The sequence below is a fragment of the Coccidioides immitis genome (assembly GCF_000149335.2).
Source record: "Coccidioides immitis RS genomic scaffold supercont3.4, whole genome shotgun sequence".
NCBI classification, from domain to species: domain Eukaryota; kingdom Fungi; phylum Ascomycota; class Eurotiomycetes; order Onygenales; family Onygenaceae; genus Coccidioides; species Coccidioides immitis.
Window position 1 is genome coordinate 3,379,026 of NW_004504311.1, and position 23,073 is coordinate 3,402,098.

Below are 23,073 nucleotides of genomic sequence, written 5' to 3' on the forward strand. Positions count from 1 at the left end.
GCTGTGCATAGATTGACTTCCAACCTGAGCACAGTCTGACATGTAGAGATTGTTACAAAGCATTTAGACTGCATCTTCTCCATTTCCCTTCTTCTCGAGTTCCTTGAACTTCTTCTGGAGAGTGAGAGGTGGAAACTTCGCGCCGCGGGTCTGTTCCATGGACTCCGCGATTCGCTGCCACTTCTCTGCTTCAAACTTTTCTTCCATGTCCTTCTTGACTTTGAGCAAGAGAATTTCCTACCGCAGTCTTTGGTTAGAAGATCTGGTTGCAAAACCAAATAGGAGAAACAGCCAAATCCAGACTTACGTCGTCCTTAGACAGCACGGCAAGATTAGCCTTGATACGCATATAACGAGTTGAAAGCGTGGTTCCTTTGGTCGCTTCTCCGGTCATCTTCGTCCATGCACTGGCGATTTCGGACCAACTCTTGTTTTCCTTGTCCTTGAGACGGAGCAACATCTTGTCTTCCTCGCATGCGTTTTCAATGGAAGTCGGGATCGGACGGCTCTTTTTACCAGGAGTCATCCTCTGTTTTTTTTGAGGAGACCCGTCATCGTCAGGGTTGACGTTTTCCTTGTTGCCTTCATCGCTGTTCTCAGTTTTGATGGCAGCGTCCTTTTTAACTCCTGGCTTGCGACCACGCTTGCGTGGGGTAGCCGGGTTTTTGGGCTCTTTCTCACCCTATTATCGATGTGAGTTATTATTCGAGCAACAGGAAGAAGTATATGTGTGTATATATATATATATATAGCCACTTTACCTTTTTTTCTTTTGCTGGACCATCGTCAGCCTGTTCTTCCTGCCTGTCCTCTGATTTTATTTCACCTTCGTCGGAGACATCACCAGTGTTGGTGTCCTCAACATCTTCCATTTTAATAGCCGAGTCCTCGACACCTGGGTGGTTGATGGCAGTGAATGGAGACATCACCACGAAATGATAAGCTCAATTGGAGCTGATAAAGTTATCAAGTGATCTGGTGAAATATGAAAGGTGCAAAAGTGCGTGCGAACGCGGTTGAAAGACAAGGTAAAAACAAAACAAAGACTACAGACGCGATGGAGAGGGAAGAAGAAAAGAAAATGTGAAAGCTCAAGGGCCTTTTTATAGTGGCACGTGCCCTGGAGAGGAACACTTAAAGCTAAGTGAGCTGCTCTGTTGTGATATCGCTTTGGCATATATCGAGGAGTCTCTATGCTTCAGATCTGCTGAGGCGGAATTTGGCCGCTGTGGTTCAGTATTAACAATGGGTTTGCTTAAAATGTGCACCCTGATCACTGCACTACGGATGCGGCCTGTTATCTAACTGTAAGCTTTGAGCTTGATACCACACCTTGTTTCTTTATTTGGTCTCTACAGATGCTTACAGTTGCTTTCAGCAAAGGAGGGTGGATGCTGGAGCAATTTATTGGGGGAGAAGCCCATGATGTACTCTTCCTAATCACTTTTTCCCATCAGGAATATAGCAATTACAAGAGTTATTGCCCGGTTGAAAGTGTGGATTAACTTCCGGCCTTCACAATACTTTCAGCGAGCAGCGGTACTAATATCAGTTTGTGATCGTTAGAACCTTTAGCTCAATGCTTGAAATATTGAGATTTTGAAAGCAAATATTGACAGGTACTAAGAGCAACTGGCTGGCTTCAGATCTAGCTAACCATGTATTGCTGCAACACTGACCTGGATTTGGTTCTTCCATATGTGCCCCTGAGCTTAGAAGATTGGTATCAAAGACAATGTTGTATACTCTCATACATATATTGTGAATATCAACTGTCGCTGTCAAGTAGCAACCGCAGAATGAGATTATATTATTATGCTTCAGATTAAGGGATAAGCATCCTCGTCATAACCCACGTCAACATCAGCAAACAACAATCACATGTCTCGAAAGCAGCCATATTAATAAAAAAAAGGGGGCAAGAGAACAAAAATCAGTTCTCAAAAAAAAAAAAAAAAAAAAAAAAAAAGGAAAATGAATCCCTAATACATTCGAAAGTTCCCCATTTCTCCGTTCCATTCCCAATCCATATCCCCAGGCAAACTACAGAGCACACAGCAAAGGAGGCAAGCAAGCAGAAAGTCAAGGCATATCATGAATAGAACATCATAGAAAGAAAACATCACGAAATAACAAGGTAAAATAAAGATCACGCGGACGGAACAGGAAAACCCAGTCATTAGAGCATGGGTAAAGCAGCTTGGCATTAAATTCATCTTGTCAATAATGAGTCGAACGGGATGAAGGGAAGGGCACGGAGAAATATGAACACGGATTCCAGAGAGAGCCCCAGGCGCAGTGATCATGCTGAGAGGAGATTGAAAAGAAATGTCGAATTCAAATACTCTAATGCAAGGATCAAAGACACACGCTGGTTCAAGTGATTGGATCTTATGATGAAGCTCTGTGCAAGTGTGAAAGCGATTGGAGGGGTTAATTTAGGTGTAGCTTCGCATGGCATCCATGTATCCGGTTCCGCCCTTGAGATCCTGTTCAAAGGTTTCAGCCACGTCTAGAACACGGTTGATATGCTCCATGGACAAAGCAGTCTGTTCGTTAAGGGCAAGAGCCTGCGCAGTTCGAACGGAGTTCTTAATCTGGAAAGTTGAAGCCATGGTTAGTTTCGGTAAATCACTAATCTGATAAGAGGCAAGAAATCTACCTGTCGGCCGTTTAGGGCATGCCTGGCAAGAGTATCATAGTCTTTGTCCGTAAACTTAACCACCTCAAGGCCCTCCTTCGTGCGAACCTTATCAAGGAACATCTTCCAGACAGCACGCTTAGCTTTGGCCGTCAGGTCACCATAGCGCAAAGCAACGTGAATACGCGACTGGAATGCATCGTCGAATGTCTCCACACGGTTAGTAGTGAGGAACAGGATGCCTTGGAAGTATTCGAGTAATCGCAAGAAAATGCTAACTAGAGCATTCCGGTGGATATCTTGGATCGTACGCTTCTCCAAAAATACGTCCGCTTCATCCAGGAGAAGAACCGCACCCCAGGAGTGGGCAATGTCAAGGATCTTGTTCAGCTCGCCCTCGAGAGTGCGCGAATCGGTCCCAAGCTCACCAGCGCTCACCATGTAAAGTGGACGCTTAAGTAATTCTGCGATGCCTTCTGCAGTGAGAGTCTTTCCAGTACCAGGAGGACCGTGCAAAACAGCAACAAGACCCTTTCCTTTTCCTTGGATAACATCTTCGATATTTTCCGCTGCATGGAAAGTGTGAGATTCCACAAGAGCCTTAACAATTGACTTTTGATTCCCTGGAAGCACTAGAGAATCGAAGGCGCCGGAGTTCCATTCAATTTCTCTAATTCCAGAGATAGTGAATTCCAGCCAGAGCTTCTCGCTGAAAGCAAATCCCAAAACGACTGGACTTGCAATCAAAAGCTCCTCTTCGGTAAAATCAATGTCGCCGTTCCCGGAAGCACCGTCTTTGATCTTGTCAATATCTTCCTTCATAATCTCATTGCCGTTTTCATCGATCTCGACTTCAACCAGATGAGGTTTGCCATCTTTATCGTGAACAACCTTGAGTTTAGTTCGAGGGGTATCATCGCGATTTAACCGTTCCGACTCTGATGAGGAACCAAGACAGCAGCAGCCATCGTCATCGCTGTCGCTACTTGACCCCTCTGGAAGATCTGAATCCTTCGGCTTAACGGTACTAATAGGGTAGTTCGGATTGATTCGGCGATGTAGCGCAGGATCCACCATCACACGCCCATTGATGTTTACTTTAATGATCGAACGACGCTTCTTGAAAAAAGCCATGCCTTGATGGAAGCGATAGTTCATTCCCTGAAGAGAGACAAATTTCTTGCCGCGCTCGACGAGTTTGGACTTTAGCCCTTCAGCATCACGATGGTACTGGATAGGATAGCACGCGAGGCTAGTGATCTTTCGAGGGCCCTTAAAGAAATCGACTTCGCTAGTCATAGTACCCATGCCAAACGATTTACCGTCGTACTCCAAATATCGTCCTTCAATGGAGTACCATTGGCCCTTCATGAACGAACTCTCTTTGCTGGCATATTCTAGCTTAAACGCGCGGGGTTCGTCGACAGCTCCATAAGTAGGAGTATAGACAACGGTATTCGGCTTGAATAGAGCCCAGAGGAGATCAAAAGTAATGGTGTTGTTCTCCAGTAGCGGATACAATGTTTTCTTCGTTTCTGCATAATCCTTGTCGAGGTACTTCACCAGAACCTTTAGGTGTGCCGCCTTCAACTCTGTTTGCCTTCTAACCTTCTTCTTATCTGCTGTTTTTGCGGATGCTTTGAGCTCCTTTATGTATGCACGGCACTCTTCTAGATAGAGGAAGAGCATGTTGGGGTCAACAGCTGGGGTGTCTTGAACGAGACTGACGCTCTTAACACCATCCATGACATGGGCCAACGCATCTCGGAGAGCTTTACTCTTAATGTCAACAAGCGTTTCGAGATATTTGTTATCCCAGTCAAACCGACGGCGCACAGTGAAGATGTACTGGTCCCATTCATTTGCATCCGGATCCTTGACTGTCTCTGTCAATTTGTAATTGTGGAGGGTGTTATCCCATACTAGTCAATCACACGTTAGCACGATAAAAAATGTAGGACCAATGGAGACAAACTCACATTGATCAATTCGCTTATATGCAACTTTGGATGCACGCTTCTGCTTCTTTGACTTGGATGCCTTCTGCAGAGCCCGTTGTTGCTGCTGTAACAATGCTGCCTGCTGAGCTGTTTGCTCGGCGAGAAGCTTGTTATCCACATAACCAGTCTGTCTCAGCTTGCGACGCGGACGCATTCCACCCCGAAGCTGGAGACCACCTCTTCCCCGTTGAGCACCACGGCTGTGTGTTTCAGGTTCGTCTACCTCTCCACTATCTTCTGTCTCTTCTTCTTGAAGCTTCTTGGCTTTTCTGGCCTTCTTCTTCGCCCGTGCCTTGGATTTCTTAGACTTTTCATCTTCGGAAGAGACATCTTCATCGCTATCACTGTCGTCTTCGGAAGACGAAGTCTCTATTTTTCTAGCTTTCTTTTTCGATTTCAATTTTTTGGAGCGCTCCTTGGCCCTCTTCTTCTTCTTCCTTTTCGACTTTTTGTGGGAATCATAATCAGAAGAATCGTCAGAATCCGATTCGGAAGTATCAGAGGAAGAGGAAGAGCTAGAAGTTTCGGAGGATGAATCGTCGTCACTCTCACTCTCAGAGGAAGATGAATCCGCGGCTTTCTTCTTCATTTTCGACTTTTCTGACTTGATCTGATGAACAACTCCGTGTTTCTTGCAGAGCGGCTTCTTCGAATCGTTGTCTGCGGTGGACAAGGAAGCTGGGGTTGCGTCTGTTTTTGGGGTCATAGTTTCGGCGCCCGCTTCTTGCTTCTTCTCTAGTCCGTCGGCATTGGCCGCGGGGGAGCCTGCATTTTCGTCTGGCATGTTTGGCTGACTTAAATGGCCGTTAACCTCGCCGTTTGGCTGGGAAGAAGGAGCTGAAGAAACTGTTGACGGCGTCAAGACAGGGTCAGGAACCGAATCGCGGCTCTCGCCCGCAGAGCTATTCTTGTTTGACTCAGGTTTGTCGAAGGAAGACAGAGACGGGTCAGGATGAGGATTCGGCATCTATGGGAGCAAGGGAGTATCGGTGAGAAAGGAGCTCGTTTACAGTAGCATGGCAAACAAAATGGTAGGAACAATGTCACGCAACAAATAGCATTGGATTTCTAATTGACCCATGAACCAATTCAACTGAAGCCAAAGGATATTGAAAGAGAGAGAAACAGGAGCAAAACCCTTGGGGAATGGGACACGCGGATGAGCCTTAAATAGGCACAGAGGAGCCCTTGCTCGGCAAAGATCAGATGATAGACAAGCTTCATGCAGCACTTACCACTGTCAGTCAAATCAAACGAACCGCCGAGAGATGACTAGCAGGCCCCAGCAGGCAGAATGGTGATATGAGAACAATGGAACAACAGCGAAGGAACGTGACTGTCAAGCAAGGGACAGAAGGAGACTAGTTAGGGATGCTGAGTGCGGCTCGCGTCCTGTTTTGTGTTTGTTGGAGTGAGAAAGTGAAGCTGAACTGTTCGAGGTCCAGAAGCCAATTGTTGCCTGGCATGACCCTGCTGGGTGGAGAAGCCCGGACCAGGGTTGAAGCCGGCTCTCCTGCTGTGAAGCTTCCCTTGAAGGGCGGTCAGCAACTCAAATCGCAACCTTGTTTTTTGGTCTTATTTACGTTTTCTGTTTCTCTCTCTCTCTCTTTTTTGCTTCAACTTTTTGACGGCAGATGTTCTTACTGAGGCTGGGCGGCCTCATCTCCTTTATATACGACAAGCAGCTGCGGAGAAAGAGATTTCATCATCTACCTAACCAGTTGTACTCATCTCTACTGGTGGGAAAAGGATCAAACAGCTCTTGACACATCACTCAAATCCCAGTCAGTTATGAGTGAAGTTAAACCCGACCACCACTCCAGAGTGCCCGCCAGCAGCTAAGAAATTTTTTTTGTTCGCCATGCAGCTGAAAGGCTCACTTGCACTGCAGATTGATGCTGTGCCTTACAGTAGGCTGCTCCCTGCGCAGACTTCAATCGTCGCCTTTCGCTCTCTTTCTTCGAGTGACTTCCCAGCAATGTAGCTAGTACCAAACGTAACCCCCCCCCGGTGGCCCAGGGACGCGGGCCGAGAAAAGCTCGTTCGCTGGCTGCAGACCCATCCGGCCACTCAGCCTCTCCACTCTTGATATGGGGGAAAGTGGGCCGGGGCAAGGTATCCGGTACTTGGCGTCCAGGTCACCCACAACCCTTGTGGGCTGTCAGCCTGCCAGCCAGCTGTTGAGCAGGCAAACTCCATCTCAGCCACCGGGCTCTGCCTTGCTGTCCAATCACCCCCTTCAGGCCTAACATCCAGAACTTCGACGGCATAAGAATGCTATCTCAGCAGATACTGATGAATCAGCATGGTGCCAACAGAAATGGAGGGAACAAGGATGGGGTATCTAGTATCTAACCCAACGGCCTGGCACAATTCACGAAATATTGTTGAGAATCTAACTACGCGGTATAACAGACTTTTTTTTCGCTTCACTCTTTGCTGATGATGGTCCAGATCCCCGGAATTAATGCAGTGGCTACCGGATAAACGATCCAAGCAACAGTATCCCGTGCAATATGGTATTCATAGTGCGAGGCGGTTACGCTGCGGGAAAGAAGCCAAATCATCAAGCCATTTCCTCCTTGACGCATCCTGCACCTTATTTTGTCGGATTGTGGATGCTCGCCTCGGTGTCCTTCCTCGAATCGGCCACACATGCTGTGCAACCACACAAAAGGTCATTGCTCATCGTCATCTGCAGAAGCATTAACGCCACAAATGCGGAATGTTCTGTAGAATTTTCTTCCCTATTTCGACGGATTGGTCTAGTCGGTGCAGATACCCGGCACAATATTATGCGCCTCACGTCTACAGAGTAGTATACTCCGTACTATGTAATCCTCCAGAGAGCCTAGTTATGCTATACATGGCTGTTTCTCTTTCTATAAAGTCTATTTCAAATGACCAGCCAAATTTCAATATTGAGCTTGATATCCGAACAATATTCCAAATCCGCTTCGTTGCCACTCAATGGGAATATTAACGGATTGAGCCGAGAATCTTTGTTTTTTCCTGAAACTTTGCCTCATGCATCTTTATCCTGCTCGGATTGGGCCATGCATTGCCGACCAGCGTACAGAGTAAAGTTGTCGTCTTTTAAAAACTCAGCTTTTTGTGTGACCACAGGCCTATCACAGCTGCGATAACACGATGCCGAGAGCCAGCATCGACGACCATCTCGTCAGGCCAGCGCGGCGTTCGGTAGTATGCAGCGTCCACTCAACTGCGTAAAGGGGCCAAGTCCGGTTCGGGGTGCCATGAGGGATTAACTATGAAGCAGTCAAGACGAAAATTCGGGCGCTGAACAAATGGCTTGAGAGTTTTCCAGCGGTTAAGTTGACCATCCTTATCACGCCCACTTGGCTACATCATGGCAATAGAAAATGCATGATTGATGGAGTCGAAACTCCCTGCAAAAATGTATTTATTTTTTGATGCGAGTCCGCAAATAGAAACAGAATGAATAGATCTCCCTTCTAATATACACGCTGAAGCCATATACCAAGAAAAGAAAAAAGTAAAGTAAACTCGACTAGAACAGCCAACTAGCTGAAATTAGGGGGTAATCTCATCGTTGGAGCAAAAAAAAACCGAAGAAAAAGTAAAAAAGAGCAAAACCCGTCCGCCAGAAAATGAGAGAGCCAAAGCGAGCGAGGTGCTAAAAGAGGACGGTGGCAAAGAAGCAATTAGCCTTTTATAGATCGACCTCTGCTGCGTCTGTGGCCATTCCCAAAATAACTATGCGACACCGAGCCGCGCGGACTCATGGGCGCCTCCACTGGTGACACGGGCCTCATTCCAAGTCGACATTCGCCAACTCGCCGAAAAAGAGACTGGAGAGCGAGGCGAACTTCGCTGTTGAGATCGCGGGAGAGTAATTCCACTCCGAGAGGATAAAAGGTTTCAACGTGCTTGTCGAAAGTCTCGCGTGGAAAGCCTGTGTAGCCTTCTACCACATCGACTACAACAGGTCGCCAGGCGGCAATGTTGCGCTGCTGGGTCTCTTCATCTAATTTGACGTAGCCGCGGATGATGTCCGCACAAAGCCTAACGCTGTGGATTAGTCCTACTATCGCCTAAAGCAATCGCGCATTCACACTTACGGTATAAGAGCTTCTTCAGTTTCCCCTCGACTGCTTTTTCTCTCATCGCCCTCATCATGGTACATCCGGAAAAGGATGTTCACATATGTCGCAGCGCTCCCGCTTTCTTGTTTCAGGAGGTTAGGCGGCTGCTTCATGAATCCTTGCTTCCAAAGAGCGACCCTGAGATCCTTGGCTTCGTTGAATTTCTTCGCAAATTGATAGCTCTTCTTCAGAAGTGCCATTAGACGTAACAGTTCATCGCTTGGAATTTGTTCGTACACTGCATCATTTGAAAACAATTCATTAACTGTCTCGATCATCAGCAGCTGGAGAACGCAATTAGTTATAATGCGGTTGAAAAATTTTCGACGTGAAGCACTAATGGCTAGGGGAGCCTGTTGCTGCTCGGTGGGCGATGCATGATCTTCAAGCTGAGCAGAATGTTGGGGGCTTTTGGCTTCTTCCGCTTCGGTCGCTGTAGCCGGTCGTTGGTCGCCATTGATGGATGTCTCATCTCCCACGGCGATTTGCTCATTTGAAATCTCGTTCACCGATGCTGAATCGTCGGCTACTTTTGAGGATTCCGAACTCTTCGCAGGATTAGGAATAACAGCCGTAAAGAGTTCATAAGCAGTGGTCTTTTCAAACAGCTCCACAAAAGCTCCGACGATTTTGTCCCAGTGCGTAGCCTGAAATTTCTGTACATTTTGCAAAATCAACTGCTGGAGACAATTGCTGCCGATTCTAGCAATCGTGTCGTTCTCTTGACATATGCAGAGAGTTAGCAGCCCTAAGAAACGATCCAACATATACTCCAAAGCATCAAAGTAGTGCGTGAACAACGTGATCATATGTCGTAAGGCTTGAATCATGGTTGTCGAGAGCCAAACAGAAAGCTCTTCGTGATTTGGTACTTTTGACATCTCTGACTTTGACTGTAACACCACAAATATAGGATACAACAGCTGTCGCCAAAGAACATCCCAGAATTCTGTTGGGAAGTCGCCACCATACCGGATAAGGATTTCGAAGAGGTAAGTCAACGCCCTATAGCATGGTTAGCTTCCCCATTTACACGAAGTTCTCAAACTTTCATCCCTACCTAGATCGCACTTCAAGGTCATCCCCAGTCATGAGGACGTCTTGGAATGCTATTAGAACAGGATACCAGAACTGTTCTTCCGCTGACTGTCTGCTCGTCTGTGGCGTCAGTGGAACGACGGTGTCGCTTGGAGCACTGGATGTAGAGGAACGGCGATGAGAAAGAGGGCATTCGGGGGTTTTAAGCATCTTGGGAACTGTTGACTTGAGAGTTTCAATTGCCTGCAAGGACTTTTTCTGAAACTTCAAGTTCTTCGAGAATTCTGTCAAGCAAACTACCAAGTCCGGGAAAGCGCCCTGAGTGATGATGACTCCAAAACGCGTGTTATATATTTGAGAGACGTGCTCGAAAGCCATGTTTACGATTCCCTCTAATAAGATGATTAGGCAATGCTATGCGAGGGGGAACTTTTCTTGCTCACCGTACGGCTCTCTTGCAGCCACAGAGAAAACACCAAACATAGTTTTCCATCCAGATCTAATATTGTTCCCTCTAGCCTGTATCATCTGGATCAAGCATCGCAGAACCATGTCTTTGACAGTCACAACGGTGCTGTTGGCCATCACATGCTCAAAAGGCTTCAAAAAGTCTTTTTGGAACTTGAAGCCAGGCAGCTCCTCAATTTCTAGAAATCTCATGGATAGCTGTCGAAGGGAATCCAAGGCGAAAAAGACAACCGCTGTGTTAGCATGGCAGCCGACGTGGTTGAAATGTTCGCCAAGGACTTCCCAGATTCTGTTCCATTCGATCCTGACTCGTGTCATATTATAATAGCTGATCTCCACTAGCTTTTGAAGACTGTATGTCCGCGGAGACTCACTTTGACCGGAAGACTGTATCTCTTGCCAGCTGACATTGCTTAGAGCCCAGACGAAATCTACAATCGCATCTTGAGACAAGTTCGCGGTGTTAGTAAATATTCTATCTACTCCCCTGACCATTTCAGTCGACCGGCTCTCCATGGCGATGTCTGGTCTAAACTGGGTCGAGCCGTTGATTGATCGTGGCCTTGGTCTCCGGGGAACCTGCAACGATTTGCGAGTGCGCGAACTATCCGATGGAGGCACTACCCGAGCAACGGACATGTCTGGGAGAGCCCCCTCGTCTACCCCATCAGTAAGTAGTTGAAACCGATCAAGTTGGCTGATGCACGTAAGGATTTCTCTCCAAGAGCTTTTTAGATGATTTCCTTCACTAATCGCGACGTCAAGTAGCACTTTGAGAGCTTCCAGGTTCTTTGCCATCATTTCTCGAAGATTCCCAAGATTGGTAAACTTCGCAAGAGCAGTTACAAACGCAACTCGTGGAGTCTCTAAATCAAAGGCACATGATATACGAATGGCGAGCCTAATACCCTCCATACACTGCCGAATAGTGTCTAGGTTTTGGGTATCCTGCACTTGAGCCGAGAGACCAGACAAAAACGACATCCAGGTCACATTGAACATAGAGCCAACATGGCGCACGGAGGTAGCCGGGATAAATCTGGAGAGTGCTTCCTTCATGGCAGACTTCCTCTGGGCCCGGATTAAACTTCGATAAAGCTGTTCCGTCTTGTTGGCTATCTCTTCTGAGGCCTGAGCGTACTTTTCGCCTTGGATATCCCTTCCGACCGTGGCTAAAACTTGTCCAGCTCTAGAGGCGAGCCCCGGAGCCGGAGTGGGCTGGCCAAGGTTTGCTGCATGCTCTCGCTCACTGTATAGAACAATCTCGTTATTAGCGATTTCATCATAGATACCTCCAAGGTATTCCTGGGGAACATCTTGGAGGTCCCTATTATTTCGGATAAAATCTTCCTTGGTCATTTTGCGCTTCAATTTAGAACTGTGAAGGTCGGTATTAAGCATGATTACAGAGTATGCAAGAACGTAGGGATCGTCGGCCGTAGCGAAAGACTTCGGATTCCCTGTAAGATACCGCTCGGCAAATTTTAGCATAAAGCGATCGATCTTTTGGGATTCCCCCGGAAGCCGAAAGCTTTGTAAGAACTCGCGGAGCGCATCAACAAAGCCACGATCGCCAAAATCCATCAAATCGACAAATGCATGCATTATTGCAATGTTTTCCGCATCCCCCTCACCAAGAAATTCGCCAACAGCAGCTTTATCCAATCGTTCATTTCGAAGCAGAAAACTGGCAATATCAGAAGGTGAATCCGACCGAATAAAGCCTTCGGAGAGAAAAAGCTTCATTCCTCTCTTTGGCTTAAAATTGAACTGCCGAATCGCATTTGTTAATGCAATCTTCTGCTGCTTGGCTTTTTCAATTTCGTTGGGATCGTCTTCTGCAACGGGAGTCGATTGGCCAGTCAAAGGTTCCCCAGAATCTACTCTTGGTGAGGCGGTCGATAATGTCGGTGCTGCTGTGTCAAGAGATTCCCTAGACATCGCCAAGGAGTTTCGTGAAAATGGTTCGCGGGGTAAAGATTTTGAAGAATTCGTGTCCTGTGAAGACCATGTGTCCAAAGATCGCAAAATTTCTACAAGGCATTCCAGAGCCCTTTGTTTCATAGCATATTCAGGTGGTATATTTTGAGAGCTTGTAGGTGCGATATTGTCGATTTTTGCTGTTGACAAGGACGGAGGTAGTGTTCCCGGCTGGTGCCAGTCATGGGCAGAAGTCGGGGTATTCGCACGGTGTTCTTGATATTGCTGCTGTTGCTGTACAGTTACTGCCACAGGCATGCTCGATATTCTCGACAATTGTTCGATGATGCTATAAATAAGTCAATACTAAATAAACCATGCCGGCGCAGGCTCACGCACCCTTGAAACGTGTTCTCTAAAGCCATACGATCACAATCATAGTTTAAGTATAGTTCGACGAGAGCGCGAGGATCCGTGGATAACCTTCCAAGGATATCCATGAAATATTTTTTTTGGAACATCGGTGAATTGCGTTTCTCTAGGATGGCGAGGTATATCTCCTTGAAAAATACCTCCAACTCTTTCTGTTCTCATTATTAGATGATCACACTTACATTCAGGAGCATTTTTGGGCTGACCTTTAACATGACCCGCATGTGTCTCAACATTAGCCAGAATATCTCACAGCAAACCTCGAATACCGGGGGTACAGAGCTGGCGCCATTTCTACTCAAACTCAAACAAAGATGTGGCCTTATAGCCTGCAACAGTGTCATAGTGTCACCGGTGTTCGAGCTACTCCTAATGGTAGCAAGAGGAGATGTGAACACGGTAACATGGTTGCTGAGAAGATGTTGCATCAAATGCAGCGACAGTAACTTTGATCTCATGTTTTGCGACTTAAGATCTTGTTGTTGTTCATGGGATAGAATCTTATGGCTCAGTTTGCATAGTGCTCGGAAAACAAGGAATGCATCTTTCACGTAAATTTCGTCTTCGTCGTCTGTTGCCGGATCTAGGTCTTCACCTGGAACGGAACGGGACGCCTTGCGATTGGCCTTTGCCCGAGTTACCATCGTAGGCGCGTTATCATTTACCATCGCGTCATCTTTATTTGTCTCAAAGCTTTGTAAAGTCATTTTCTCTCTTGGCTCCTTCGCAACAGGGTGGTCAGAAACAAGAGATTGCCCATCTTCGGGGGACTCATCCTGCTCATTTGAGGCATCATCGTTAGGCTGATCGAGTGACGCATCGGATTCAGAGCGGTTACGCTGGCTCTGGGCATCCCGGAGTCGTGCTTCTTTTAGATCTAGGCGGAGGCGTACACGATCATAAACGGTGCCAACCATTTGGGTAAGCGATCCTTGAGCAATATGCTGGTTCTGGCTGGACTTCGAATAAATAAAAATGTTATATATCTGCCTCACAGCTTTGAGTAAACCAGCACCATGAACAACAATCTTGTCGTTGAGCACTGCAGCGAGCAAGGATTTAATAATTTGCTGTTGTATTTCTGGCGGAGTGGCTTCATTTTCAAAACAGTCGCATATTGTCTCGATAGCACGTTCTATTAATGGTGGTTGATTCTGCGATTCCGAGCTGGGTTCGTCCGGGGAGGAAGGGAATGCGAAGTAGGAATATGTGATGAGTTTGCCAATACAATCTAGAGCAGTAATTTGTAGGGGGATGCTAACAGTCTTGCTAGCCAACTCCAAAGGTCGAAAGATAATTTCAGGGTCAATGGGGTGCTGTTCAGACTGTTTGATGTTTCCCTGGGCTAAGCTCACGGCCTCGCCCAACTCCTTACTGCGTCGCGCTTCCTTTGAAGCTGCGATTGTGTCCAGGGCAGTGATAACAAATACTGCGGAGGTAAGCGGTGCCGATCGGTGCATGCCTTGAGTAGCAACGGTGGACCGCGAGTCCGATCGTTCCCTTGTTTCCGCTGGCAAAGCTGGAATCGGGCTCGGGTGGGATTGATTTTCTTTATCAGCCTCCAGTGCCGTATCAGAGCTAGTGATCACTGGAATGCTCGGTCCCTCTTCACCAATGTTCTCTTGCGGAACGGCGGGGTCCCCCGATTCTTTCCCAGTCCCTTGAACTGCATCATTTGTAGACTCTTGGGTATTCGAAGGCTCGTTCTGCGAAGGCACTTCTTGGGATGCGGATGTCGACAGCTCTGTAGTGTGAGGGACGGGATCAGTCTCATTTAGTTCCGCCATTGTTGCTTCGTTATTTGTGGGAGAGCCGGCGGGTTCATCGGAGAGGGACGTGCCGGTCACAAAGTCGTGCTCGGGCACATCGCACTGAGCCATTGGCGGCTAGACTCCAACCTCTATGGACCGTAGACACCGCTAAAGGGTCTGTCTGCATTGAAAGGCGACAAGTAGAGATGTGGGCGGCACACAGGATAAAAGACTTGACGGTCAACCATGCGTTCACCCTGACATCGATCTACCATTTCCCAGGAGCCTTTGATACCCATGACCGGAGAGTGGCATCTTTTGATACAGCGGCCGACGCGGCCCGACAGCGCAGCAAAACGCGCCAGCACGGACAGGGACTAGCTCATGTCCCATTAGTAAGCTGCCATGATTTGGTGGGAATCCACCCAGGCTGATCCGCCGAGACCAACCAATTCCGAGTTAATAGCTCAACAAAACGGTGTGTCAAGCTGGTCGAACTTCCTTTGTTCATACGTGGTTTGAATTTCTTGATAGGATCCCGGCGCGGACCTTGACGATCGCTTTTCATCCTTCCAAGCGATCTCATCCTCTCATTCTCCTATTTATTTCTTCTGCCATAATGGCTTCCGCTGCGGTGATGTCGCGATTCCCTTCTTGTCGTCTACTTGTCTCCAGACCCGCTTCCACCCTACGAGAGTCGCGGAATGTGTACAGACTGCGCGATGCCGCACGGTAAGTAATTCTTGATGGTACCCCTAATGTTTCTTCTGCGAAAACGCTCACTGATACGTTGTCCCATCCAGGCCACAATTGCCTCTCTACGCTTCCCTTGCGAGATACTATGCCTCGAAATGTACGCCGTACCTCCCTGTCGTTAGATACAATCAAAACTGAACTAAATTCAAAACTGCGTGATTTAGCTTATCCTCCCCATACTATCATCAGCATGCCAGCATTGTCGCCCACAATGACCGCAGGTAACATCGGCGCATGGCAGAAAAAGGTCGGCGACACACTGTCACCAGGCGACGTCCTGGTCGAAATTGAAACAGACAAGGCACAAATGGACTTCGAGTTCCAAGAAGAAGGTGTTCTTGCGAAAATTTTGAAGGAAGCTGGAGAAAAGGATGTTTCTGTTGGGAATGTAAGTTTCCAAGGTCGATCCTCTTCTTGCCGTCCTTTCTGACCTTCAACACAGCCCATTGCCGTCATGGTTGAAGAAGGCACCGATATCGCCCAGTTCGGATCATTTTCCCTGGAAGATGCTGGCGGCGATAAGAAGCCATCTGCTGATAAGACTCCAAAAGAGACTCCCGAGTCCTCAAAGGGACCTGAAGCCGAAGCCGAAGGCCAATCGCTCGCACAGGACGAGGCTAAGCCCGCCGCAGAAGAACCAGATATCACTGGGGAACGCCTTCAACCATCCATTGATAGAGAACCGTTGATCAGCCCGGCTGCCAAGGCCCTTGCTTTAGAACGTGGAGTGCCAATAAAGACCCTCAAGGGAACAGGCCCTGGAGGTCGAATCACCAAGGAAGATGTTGAAAAATACCAGCCCACCACGGCCGTCGGTGCTGCTGCAGGCCCAACCTACGAAGATATTCCTGCCTCATCAATGCGTAAGGTCATTGCAAGCCGCCTCACTCAATCCATGAAGGATAACCCCCATTACTTCGTTTCCTCAACTTTGTCCGTCACAAAACTCCTCAAACTTCGCCAAGCTCTAAACTCCAGTGCAGACGGCAAATACAAGCTCTCCGTTAATGACTTCCTCATCAAAGCATGTGCTCTCGCACTTCGCAAAGTCCCCGCTGTCAATTCAGCTTGGATTGAGCAGAATGGACAGGTTGTGATTCGCCAGCATAATACGGTTGATATTAGCGTTGCGGTCGCGACTCCTGTTGGGCTCATTACTCCCATCGTGAAAGGCGTGGAGGGACTTGGCCTGGAAAGCATTTCGCGTCAAGTTAAGGATCTCGGCAAGCGTGCCCGAGACAATAGGCTAAAACCTGAGGAGTTCAATGGTGGCACCTTCACCATCAGCAACATGGGTATGAATCCTGCGGTTGAAAGATTTACTGCTGTGATCAACCCTCCTCAAGCTGCCATACTTGCTGTCGGGACTACACGAAAGGTAGCCGTGCCTTTGGAGACGGAAGAGGGTACTGAGGTGCAGTGGGACGACCAGATTGTGGTCACTGGAAGCTTTGACCACAAGGTGGTCGATGGGGCAGTTGGGGCCGAGTTCATGCGAGAGTTGAAGAAAGTGGTCGAGAACCCTCTTGAACTTATGCTATGAAATGCTTTTACCCTTTCTCTGTTGTTCTTTTTCATTAGACTTTGGCCAGCGACATTGACCTTGACGCTGTGTTTTCCCCCATTTCTTTCTTCCATTTGTACTAAAAATGTATTACTGTATCCCACGACCGTTTTATTCCCTCTTTGTCTGTGCTAATTTCCCTCTCTATGTTCAGTGGAATATTTAAATACCAATTTGCAGGAATTGAGGTATTCCCCAGTTTCCTGTCATGGCTTCTGTGATTGCACCAACATCACAGGTCGCCGATTTGCCATCTTGACAGCCGATCACCCTGTCACGTGGAATGAATCGTTACATGCCAATACAAGTTACGTAATTCTTGGCGGGACCCTCCTGTGGCTGAAGATCAGGTGGTTCCAGAGGCACCTATGACGTGATGCAGTGGGTTGGAAGCTTTCATGACGTCCCGGTATCACTATGTCTAGCCAGCGGGATTAAAAGGATGGGCTGGGTACATACCCACTGGGCTATGAAGAACCTCACTGTCCTTCATTTGAAAATCATTAGCAGGTGAATTTAGCAAATCTTTGTCACAAAAGTAAGGAATATCCGTTACGGCTTGATATAGATGCGCTTGGTGGATTCTTTTCTCCTCTCCTATTACTAACAAGAGCAGACAGATATCCTCTGACGACCCCTTTTTTTAATCCTCTCTACATGCCCCCCATGTCATACGCAGAAGCCGCTGCACGAGGCGCAAGCCAAAGCCCGAAAGAAGTAAGGATTCCAGCAAACACAGCACCCCTTTATCAATGTCTTGAGAGCTATTCCTCGCTAACTTTCAAATACAGGCGTAAGTGGATATAACGTCATATCGCGAAATCTCGATGCCAGTGAACAGCGTGTCCTAACGTCGTCTCTCTAGGGCCGCCCCCCAACCGGCTCAAATCGAAGTCGCAGATATCGAAACAACAACCTCCTCTCTTGTTGATGTCGACTCCCCTCACATCAACACCGTCCCATCAACCTACGAATCCCAATCTGTAAAAACGAATACCCAGGCCGAGCGCCTCCAGCGCGAAGAGCGTGAAAACCCTCGTGAAGGCAAGAACAAAGAGAAAGGCAAGACGGCTGTGGGTCGAGAGAAGGAAAAGGCCAAAGGAGCTTATGCGAAGCTGTGTGAGAATCGGACGAATCCAGTGCTAGTGACCAACGCAATCCTGTTCACGGCTGCGAGTGCCGGATTAGGGTATGGTGCATATCAAAAGTATTTGAAGGGAGTGTTGACCTGGGACACCGTTATGTGGTGGGGCGGTGGTATCGGAGCTGCTGGACTTTTGGATTATTATGTGAGCAGGTGAGTTTGCCTATACATTTTGTGCGATTTCCTGATGAAACGTCTCTGATACCAGATTTTCGTAATAGGTGGTTCGTCCAGAACAAATATCCGCCAAAATAACAGCCTCTTTCTTTTCACGGAGTGACGATTCGGGAATTTATCGGACTCATCCATGTCTACCATGACATGACGATGCTCCAATAGCTTGCCAAATAATTTCTCCACTTCTTAGCACTTGTTGTTGTTGGATTTGCACGTCGGAGTTGAATGGATAGCTCTAGGTCTATATCTGTATCAAAGCTGCATACGCATCTGTAGTATCTGTATATTTTTTAGTACGATTGATAGTCCGTCTAAGGATTTCAATCATATTGTATGCTCCGGACAGAAAAGCAAAATTAGTATAAATTTGAAGGGCTCCGGAGCGGTCGAGAGCGTCCCCATTTCTTCGAAGCCTTCGATGGTCCCCATATCGGGATTTCGTTGGTCCGAAAAACCCTTATGTTTCTGAGATCTCACGGTAACCTAATTAGGAATCGTGCGAGAACCATAATCCAAATAGAGAACTGTTGGAGCACTGTAGGATTCCTATTACCTTTCCGAGAACACTTCCTTTTGGGAAATGAGCTCAGTTCTAGAATGTAACTGAAATTTGAACTATGAGATCAGGGGTTTCATTTCAAATTGAAAGAACCTTTTCTTAATTTTGAAAACTAGGTAACTACTGTAGTGACACAATTCCTGCTGCTTTATAGATCACCCCAACTGAAAAACCAGTTTTGGAAACCTTTGCTGCTAACATCAGAAGTAACATTTGCATCAGCTTTTTCAGCATTCTCATTTTCAGCACCCTTCTTGTTGGCATTCTTGTTGTTGGCATCCTTGTCAGCATCATTCTTGTTGGCATCCTTGTTGTTGGCATTGTTCTTTTTGGCATCCTTCTCATTGGCATTGGGATTTTTAACTGCTGGCATGCTTGGCTTTGCAGAAATGACAGTTTGTGTTGGAGTCACATCATGAGAAGAAGATGCACCCTTTGATGCCATACTTTGTTGCTCTGTTGGAGTAAACAGTCAGTATATTTCAGGAAATGTTATTTGCACACATACTGGTTGAAAACAGAGAAAATTGAAGGCTCCTGATCAGAGTCAGGGTTTCAGGAACAGTTTGTGGCAGCAAGAAGCTTAAGCAGATTCTTTTTGCTTCAGAATTGGAAGCACCATCAAAGGAACATTTCAACTAATTCACTCTCATTAGATCTCTTTTCCAATTCAATTCTAAGAGAATATCTTACAGCATGAGAAGGAAGGGAGTTATTTGCAGGTGGAGCTGAACAAGTGGTAAGAGCTGCACAAAGACCTGAATCAATAAGTTGTGGCATATTCTTTTGAAAGTTAGAATCTTCACCTCAAAAATAAGAAGTGAAGTGAACTTACATTAAGAGCATTCTTTATGTCAGAGACTGCAATGAAGTTTGCCTCTTGAATTTCCCAAATTTCTTTCAAGATCATGGAAATCTCTTGAAGAGCTTTAATGACTTTGCCATTTAATGCATCTGGCTTATCATCAACAGAAGGAGTCTCTTTTGGCATATTTGCAAGGACAGTTTTCAACTCTTTATTGATAGCTTGAGCAAAAGCAACAACACCCACTTCATGAGCATTTTTGATGACAGTGTTTGTTGTATTCACCCATTTGAAGTATGCACTTTGCAACTCAAGAATCTGATTGATTATTGTCTCAGAAAAGTTACAGCAATGCTTCTTGTTTCATAAGCAGTTTGAGCAAGTGTTGCCAGAGCCCTGAATATTATTACAGGGCTTTTCAAGATTTTTCAGAATCATATATGCCATAATGCATCATTAACAGAAGACTGATGGCCCATCTGAAGCTTTATCTTTTGGTTTACAGCCTGGCTTGTTCTCTTTTGGGGTTCCACACATGTTCACCATTTTGATGTGTTTTTCTGCAAAATGCATCAGCTTTTGCTAATCTCATATATCTCAGATCACCTACCTCTGCAAATTGAAGTATATTAATGAATTCAAAAAGAAATACCAATGGAAGAGAGAAAGGGGAGATGGGGAAACAAAGATTAGAAAGACTTGAAAAGAGAGAGAGAGAGAGAGAGAGAGAAGAGAAAGAGAAGAGGTTGTGGAAGAGGTTGTTTATATATATGAGAGCTGTCCTGATTAGGTAGGGCTTTGTTGACATGTGCTCTACTAGATGTGTTGATTTTTATATTACCTATGCAACTCCAACAAGCAATCCTCCAGCAGATTTTTGGCGGGAATTCTTGAAAAGTTGATTCCTACTATACAGCTGCTTTGCCTGTTGAATTATTGTGAGAATTATTGCAGCTTCAGTGCTGCTCAGGTTTGGATTCTATATCATATATATATACATGCTAATTAATGTGCAGATGCCCCAAGAGAGCTTGACATTACTGATTCAGTATTTTGCAGTTCACTCTTTTGGTGGAGCCTCACCTGAAAATCAAATCTTTGTAAGAATTGCCAACTTATCAGCTTCAGAAGCTGAAGCTCTTATCTTCTTCTTGGTCTCCTTTCTCTTTTCCACAAAGTCCTCTTTGTTGACATTCTCATATTGTGGATGTTGTCCCATATAGTCTTAAAATTTGAGGATTTCCCACCATGCCCCAATGGCTTCCTTCTTGCAGTTCAATTTCTTCATGAGGTCATCATGCAGTTTGACCTGCACTGTCAAATTGGCATATATCTCTAAATCAAGGTCAGTAATGCTCATTATCTTATATTTGTCTTCAATTCTGACATACACTTGATATACCATTGCCCTAATTGCTTTGATTTCTCATAATCAACAATTGGCTCTGCCCAGAAGAAAATCTCAAAGAATTTTTTGGGGTCAAAGTGCTTTGCAAAATATGCAAAGAGTTTGTCAGGATTCTGACAACAGTGCATGCCAATATTGAAATTGTCCTTGTGGTCAATCTTCTTTACATTCTTGACATGCTTCTGCTAGCAGTCAGTAAAAGATCTCTCAATATTATGAGGCAGCATACTAACACTCATCTTCCTCAACATTTTATATTTCCAGTCCTTTAAAAACTCCAGGGCAGACACTCTTGCTGAACTGAAGACATATGAGTCTTCATCATTTGTTTTATATACTTCCTCTATAATTTCAGGAAGTTTTTCCTTGCTGAATGTTGTGAGATACATTCATCTCACTCACCATTTCAGAACCTCCTCTTTTGACTAATTCTCTCTCTCATATTCTTCTGCATCAGAGTGTCAAACTCTTTACTTGTGCTTCTTGCCCCTTTTCTCATTCTCTTTGCCTTTTTTGAGATTCTGATCTTGTATATCTGCCCCTTGTGTGTCTGCATTGGTTCCTGCAGTGGCAATGTCATCAAAGTCACCCACATTGAATTCATCAAAAAAGAAAGCTTCACCATCTATGTTGGAGAATTTAACTCTGAAACCCTTGTAGAATTTTGGATATACTATAATCTATATCAATTGCAAGCTTCCTGACCCCAGCATGAAAGCAGTTATTCCCAACTCCATATTCTATTGGCAATTTCCCCCACATTTTCTGTTGACAGGTAACAGATAACCTTCACTTTCTGAAAGAGTAACCAAAGATACTTCACTTCAAGAGCATTCCATGCATTTCTTTTACAACTTCATACAATCAATAATAGCCTTGTTGTTGAAATGTTGTGTCCAAATCTCTGAAAAGTCAAGAAAATTACACTCTGAGATCCAAATTCAAGCAATGATACTTCAATTACTGGTGAACAACAGATCCAGGGTCAAGCAAGTGAAGAGAGTATTTGTCAGTCAATTAAATATGAAAGCAGTGCCCACCTGACACCACTACAGTCAGGACAGCTGGAGGATTTGGCATTAATTTCTGATGATAACAAATTTGGTCTTATAGTGTGAAAAATTGTTTATCAGAATTGTTAAATGCTGAGGCTAATATTGCATAGTCTACATTAGATACTGGTGATGGCAATGCTGGCCCAGCATATACTGATGATGACAATCAATTATATGAAATATTGAAAGATGCTGCAGCTGATGCAGAATTATCATGCCTAGAAAATAAAATCCTGATTGAAGAAGATCCAGAAATTGATGAAGATTCAGAAACAATGGATACTTAAGTAACAATGCTGATTCTTGAGAATAAATCATCAGAAGCTATTCCACACTCACAGGCCAAAGCATATGATTAAATGAATCAATTCCTAATGTCTCTTACATTATGGTGTGAGCATACAGGCATATCCCAACAGCAATACTAATCACTGAGGGAAATCCTCCAGAACCTGACAGATATCAAGTCATTGAAACTTATGCCTACTGAACTGTCAACATTAAAGAAGAGATGCCAGTCACAATTTCTGATACTACCTATCCACCAAAAACCACTGTCTGTCATCCCAAAGAAAATGCTGACATTATCAGATGCAGACAAAAGGCTTGCTCAAGCAGTATTGTGCACAAACATGTATTTCCAGAACCCCATTGCATTGATATCCATGCTTGTGAAATTGCCAATTTTCCAGAAGAAACTGCATATAGGAATGGCTGAATTAGTTGATAATCCAAGAGAGTTATGGCAATCTTGGAGCTGGAGAAGCTCCATTAAATACTTCTCAGGCAAATTTGTATATTACTGCAATGGCAAGCCTATATTTTTCTCTGACTTTGTCCTCTACCAATGCTGCAACACCAACTGCCCCTGTAATAAAGATCTAATGAACCATGACCATTTGGGGAGAGTCCAATTTGTTGGTCAGAATAAAAGATCAAATTCAATTGCTGAAAATGCAATTGCTCTCCAAATTCAACCAGTATACCAATTCATGCCAACATTTTATGGCAGGAAATTATCCCATTTGAATCCACAGCACCACCCAAATGAAGTCTTTGCTCTTGAAAGTCAAGGAACATTTGTTTTGGCAGGCAATATTCTTTCCCAAGTTGATGTATACCTGGACTATGAATTTAATATGGAGAATTCAGGATATGAGCTTCCAAATGCCCAATATTTCATGCAGCAAGTGCTAACTTTGAAATCAGGAACACTGAAAGCTCAACC

The 23,073-nt window shown here is 45.5% G+C and overlaps 6 protein-coding genes across 6 annotated transcripts; 2 read left to right on the top strand and 4 right to left on the bottom strand.

Annotated features, from left to right (window-relative positions):
• Window positions 1-63: 63 nt before the first annotated feature.
• CIMG_05456 (uncharacterized protein) lies at window positions 64-1,162 on the bottom strand (the record flags this gene model as incomplete). The annotated part of the gene is made up of 3 exons (XM_001246014.2): window positions 762-1,162; window positions 308-682; window positions 64-237 (listed from the first exon to the last, which is right to left on the bottom strand). The coding sequence occupies exons 1-3, from the start codon at window positions 924-926 to the stop codon at window positions 64-66; spliced, it is 714 nt and encodes a 237-aa protein (XP_001246015.1). The 5' UTR covers window positions 927-1,162.
• A 604-nt stretch (window positions 1,163-1,766) lies between these two features.
• Window positions 1,767-6,047, bottom strand: CIMG_05457 (AAA family ATPase). Its single transcript, XM_001246015.2, has 4 exons — window positions 5,877-6,047; window positions 4,621-5,608; window positions 2,663-4,563; window positions 1,767-2,597 (listed from the first exon to the last, which is right to left on the bottom strand). The coding sequence occupies exons 2-4, from the start codon at window positions 5,606-5,608 to the stop codon at window positions 2,439-2,441; spliced, it is 3,048 nt and encodes a 1,015-aa protein (XP_001246016.1). The 5' UTR covers window positions 5,877-6,047; the 3' UTR covers window positions 1,767-2,438.
• A 1,978-nt stretch (window positions 6,048-8,025) lies between these two features.
• CIMG_05458 (guanyl-nucleotide exchange factor) lies at window positions 8,026-14,631 on the bottom strand. The gene is made up of 6 exons (XM_001246016.2): window positions 12,809-14,631; window positions 12,594-12,778; window positions 10,250-12,543; window positions 9,829-10,198; window positions 8,745-9,773; window positions 8,026-8,688 (listed from the first exon to the last, which is right to left on the bottom strand). Exons 1-6 carry the CDS (start codon window positions 14,504-14,506, stop codon window positions 8,328-8,330), a joined length of 5,937 nt encoding a protein of 1,978 aa, XP_001246017.2. The 5' UTR covers window positions 14,507-14,631; the 3' UTR covers window positions 8,026-8,327.
• A 270-nt stretch (window positions 14,632-14,901) lies between these two features.
• CIMG_05459 (pyruvate dehydrogenase complex dihydrolipoamide acetyltransferase) lies at window positions 14,902-16,899 on the top strand. Its single transcript, XM_001246017.2, has 4 exons — window positions 14,902-15,109; window positions 15,181-15,230; window positions 15,298-15,521; window positions 15,576-16,899. Exons 1-4 carry the CDS (start codon window positions 14,997-14,999, stop codon window positions 16,674-16,676), a joined length of 1,488 nt encoding a protein of 495 aa, XP_001246018.1. The 5' UTR covers window positions 14,902-14,996; the 3' UTR covers window positions 16,677-16,899.
• Window positions 16,900-17,189: 290 nt separating this feature from the next.
• CIMG_05460 (uncharacterized protein) lies at window positions 17,190-18,467 on the top strand. Its single transcript, XM_001246018.2, has 4 exons — window positions 17,190-17,235; window positions 17,314-17,494; window positions 17,563-17,994; window positions 18,063-18,467. The coding sequence occupies exons 2-4, from the start codon at window positions 17,355-17,357 to the stop codon at window positions 18,094-18,096; spliced, it is 606 nt and encodes a 201-aa protein (XP_001246019.2). The 5' UTR covers window positions 17,190-17,235; window positions 17,314-17,354; the 3' UTR covers window positions 18,097-18,467.
• Window positions 18,468-20,607: 2,140 nt separating this feature from the next.
• Window positions 20,608-21,179, bottom strand: CIMG_13468 (uncharacterized protein; the record flags this gene model as incomplete). Its single annotated transcript, XM_001246019.2, has 3 exons — window positions 20,608-20,696; window positions 20,774-20,975; window positions 21,024-21,179. 3 exons carry the CDS (start codon window positions 21,177-21,179, stop codon window positions 20,608-20,610), a joined length of 447 nt encoding a protein of 148 aa, XP_001246020.2.
• Window positions 21,180-23,073: the final 1,894 nt, after the last annotated feature.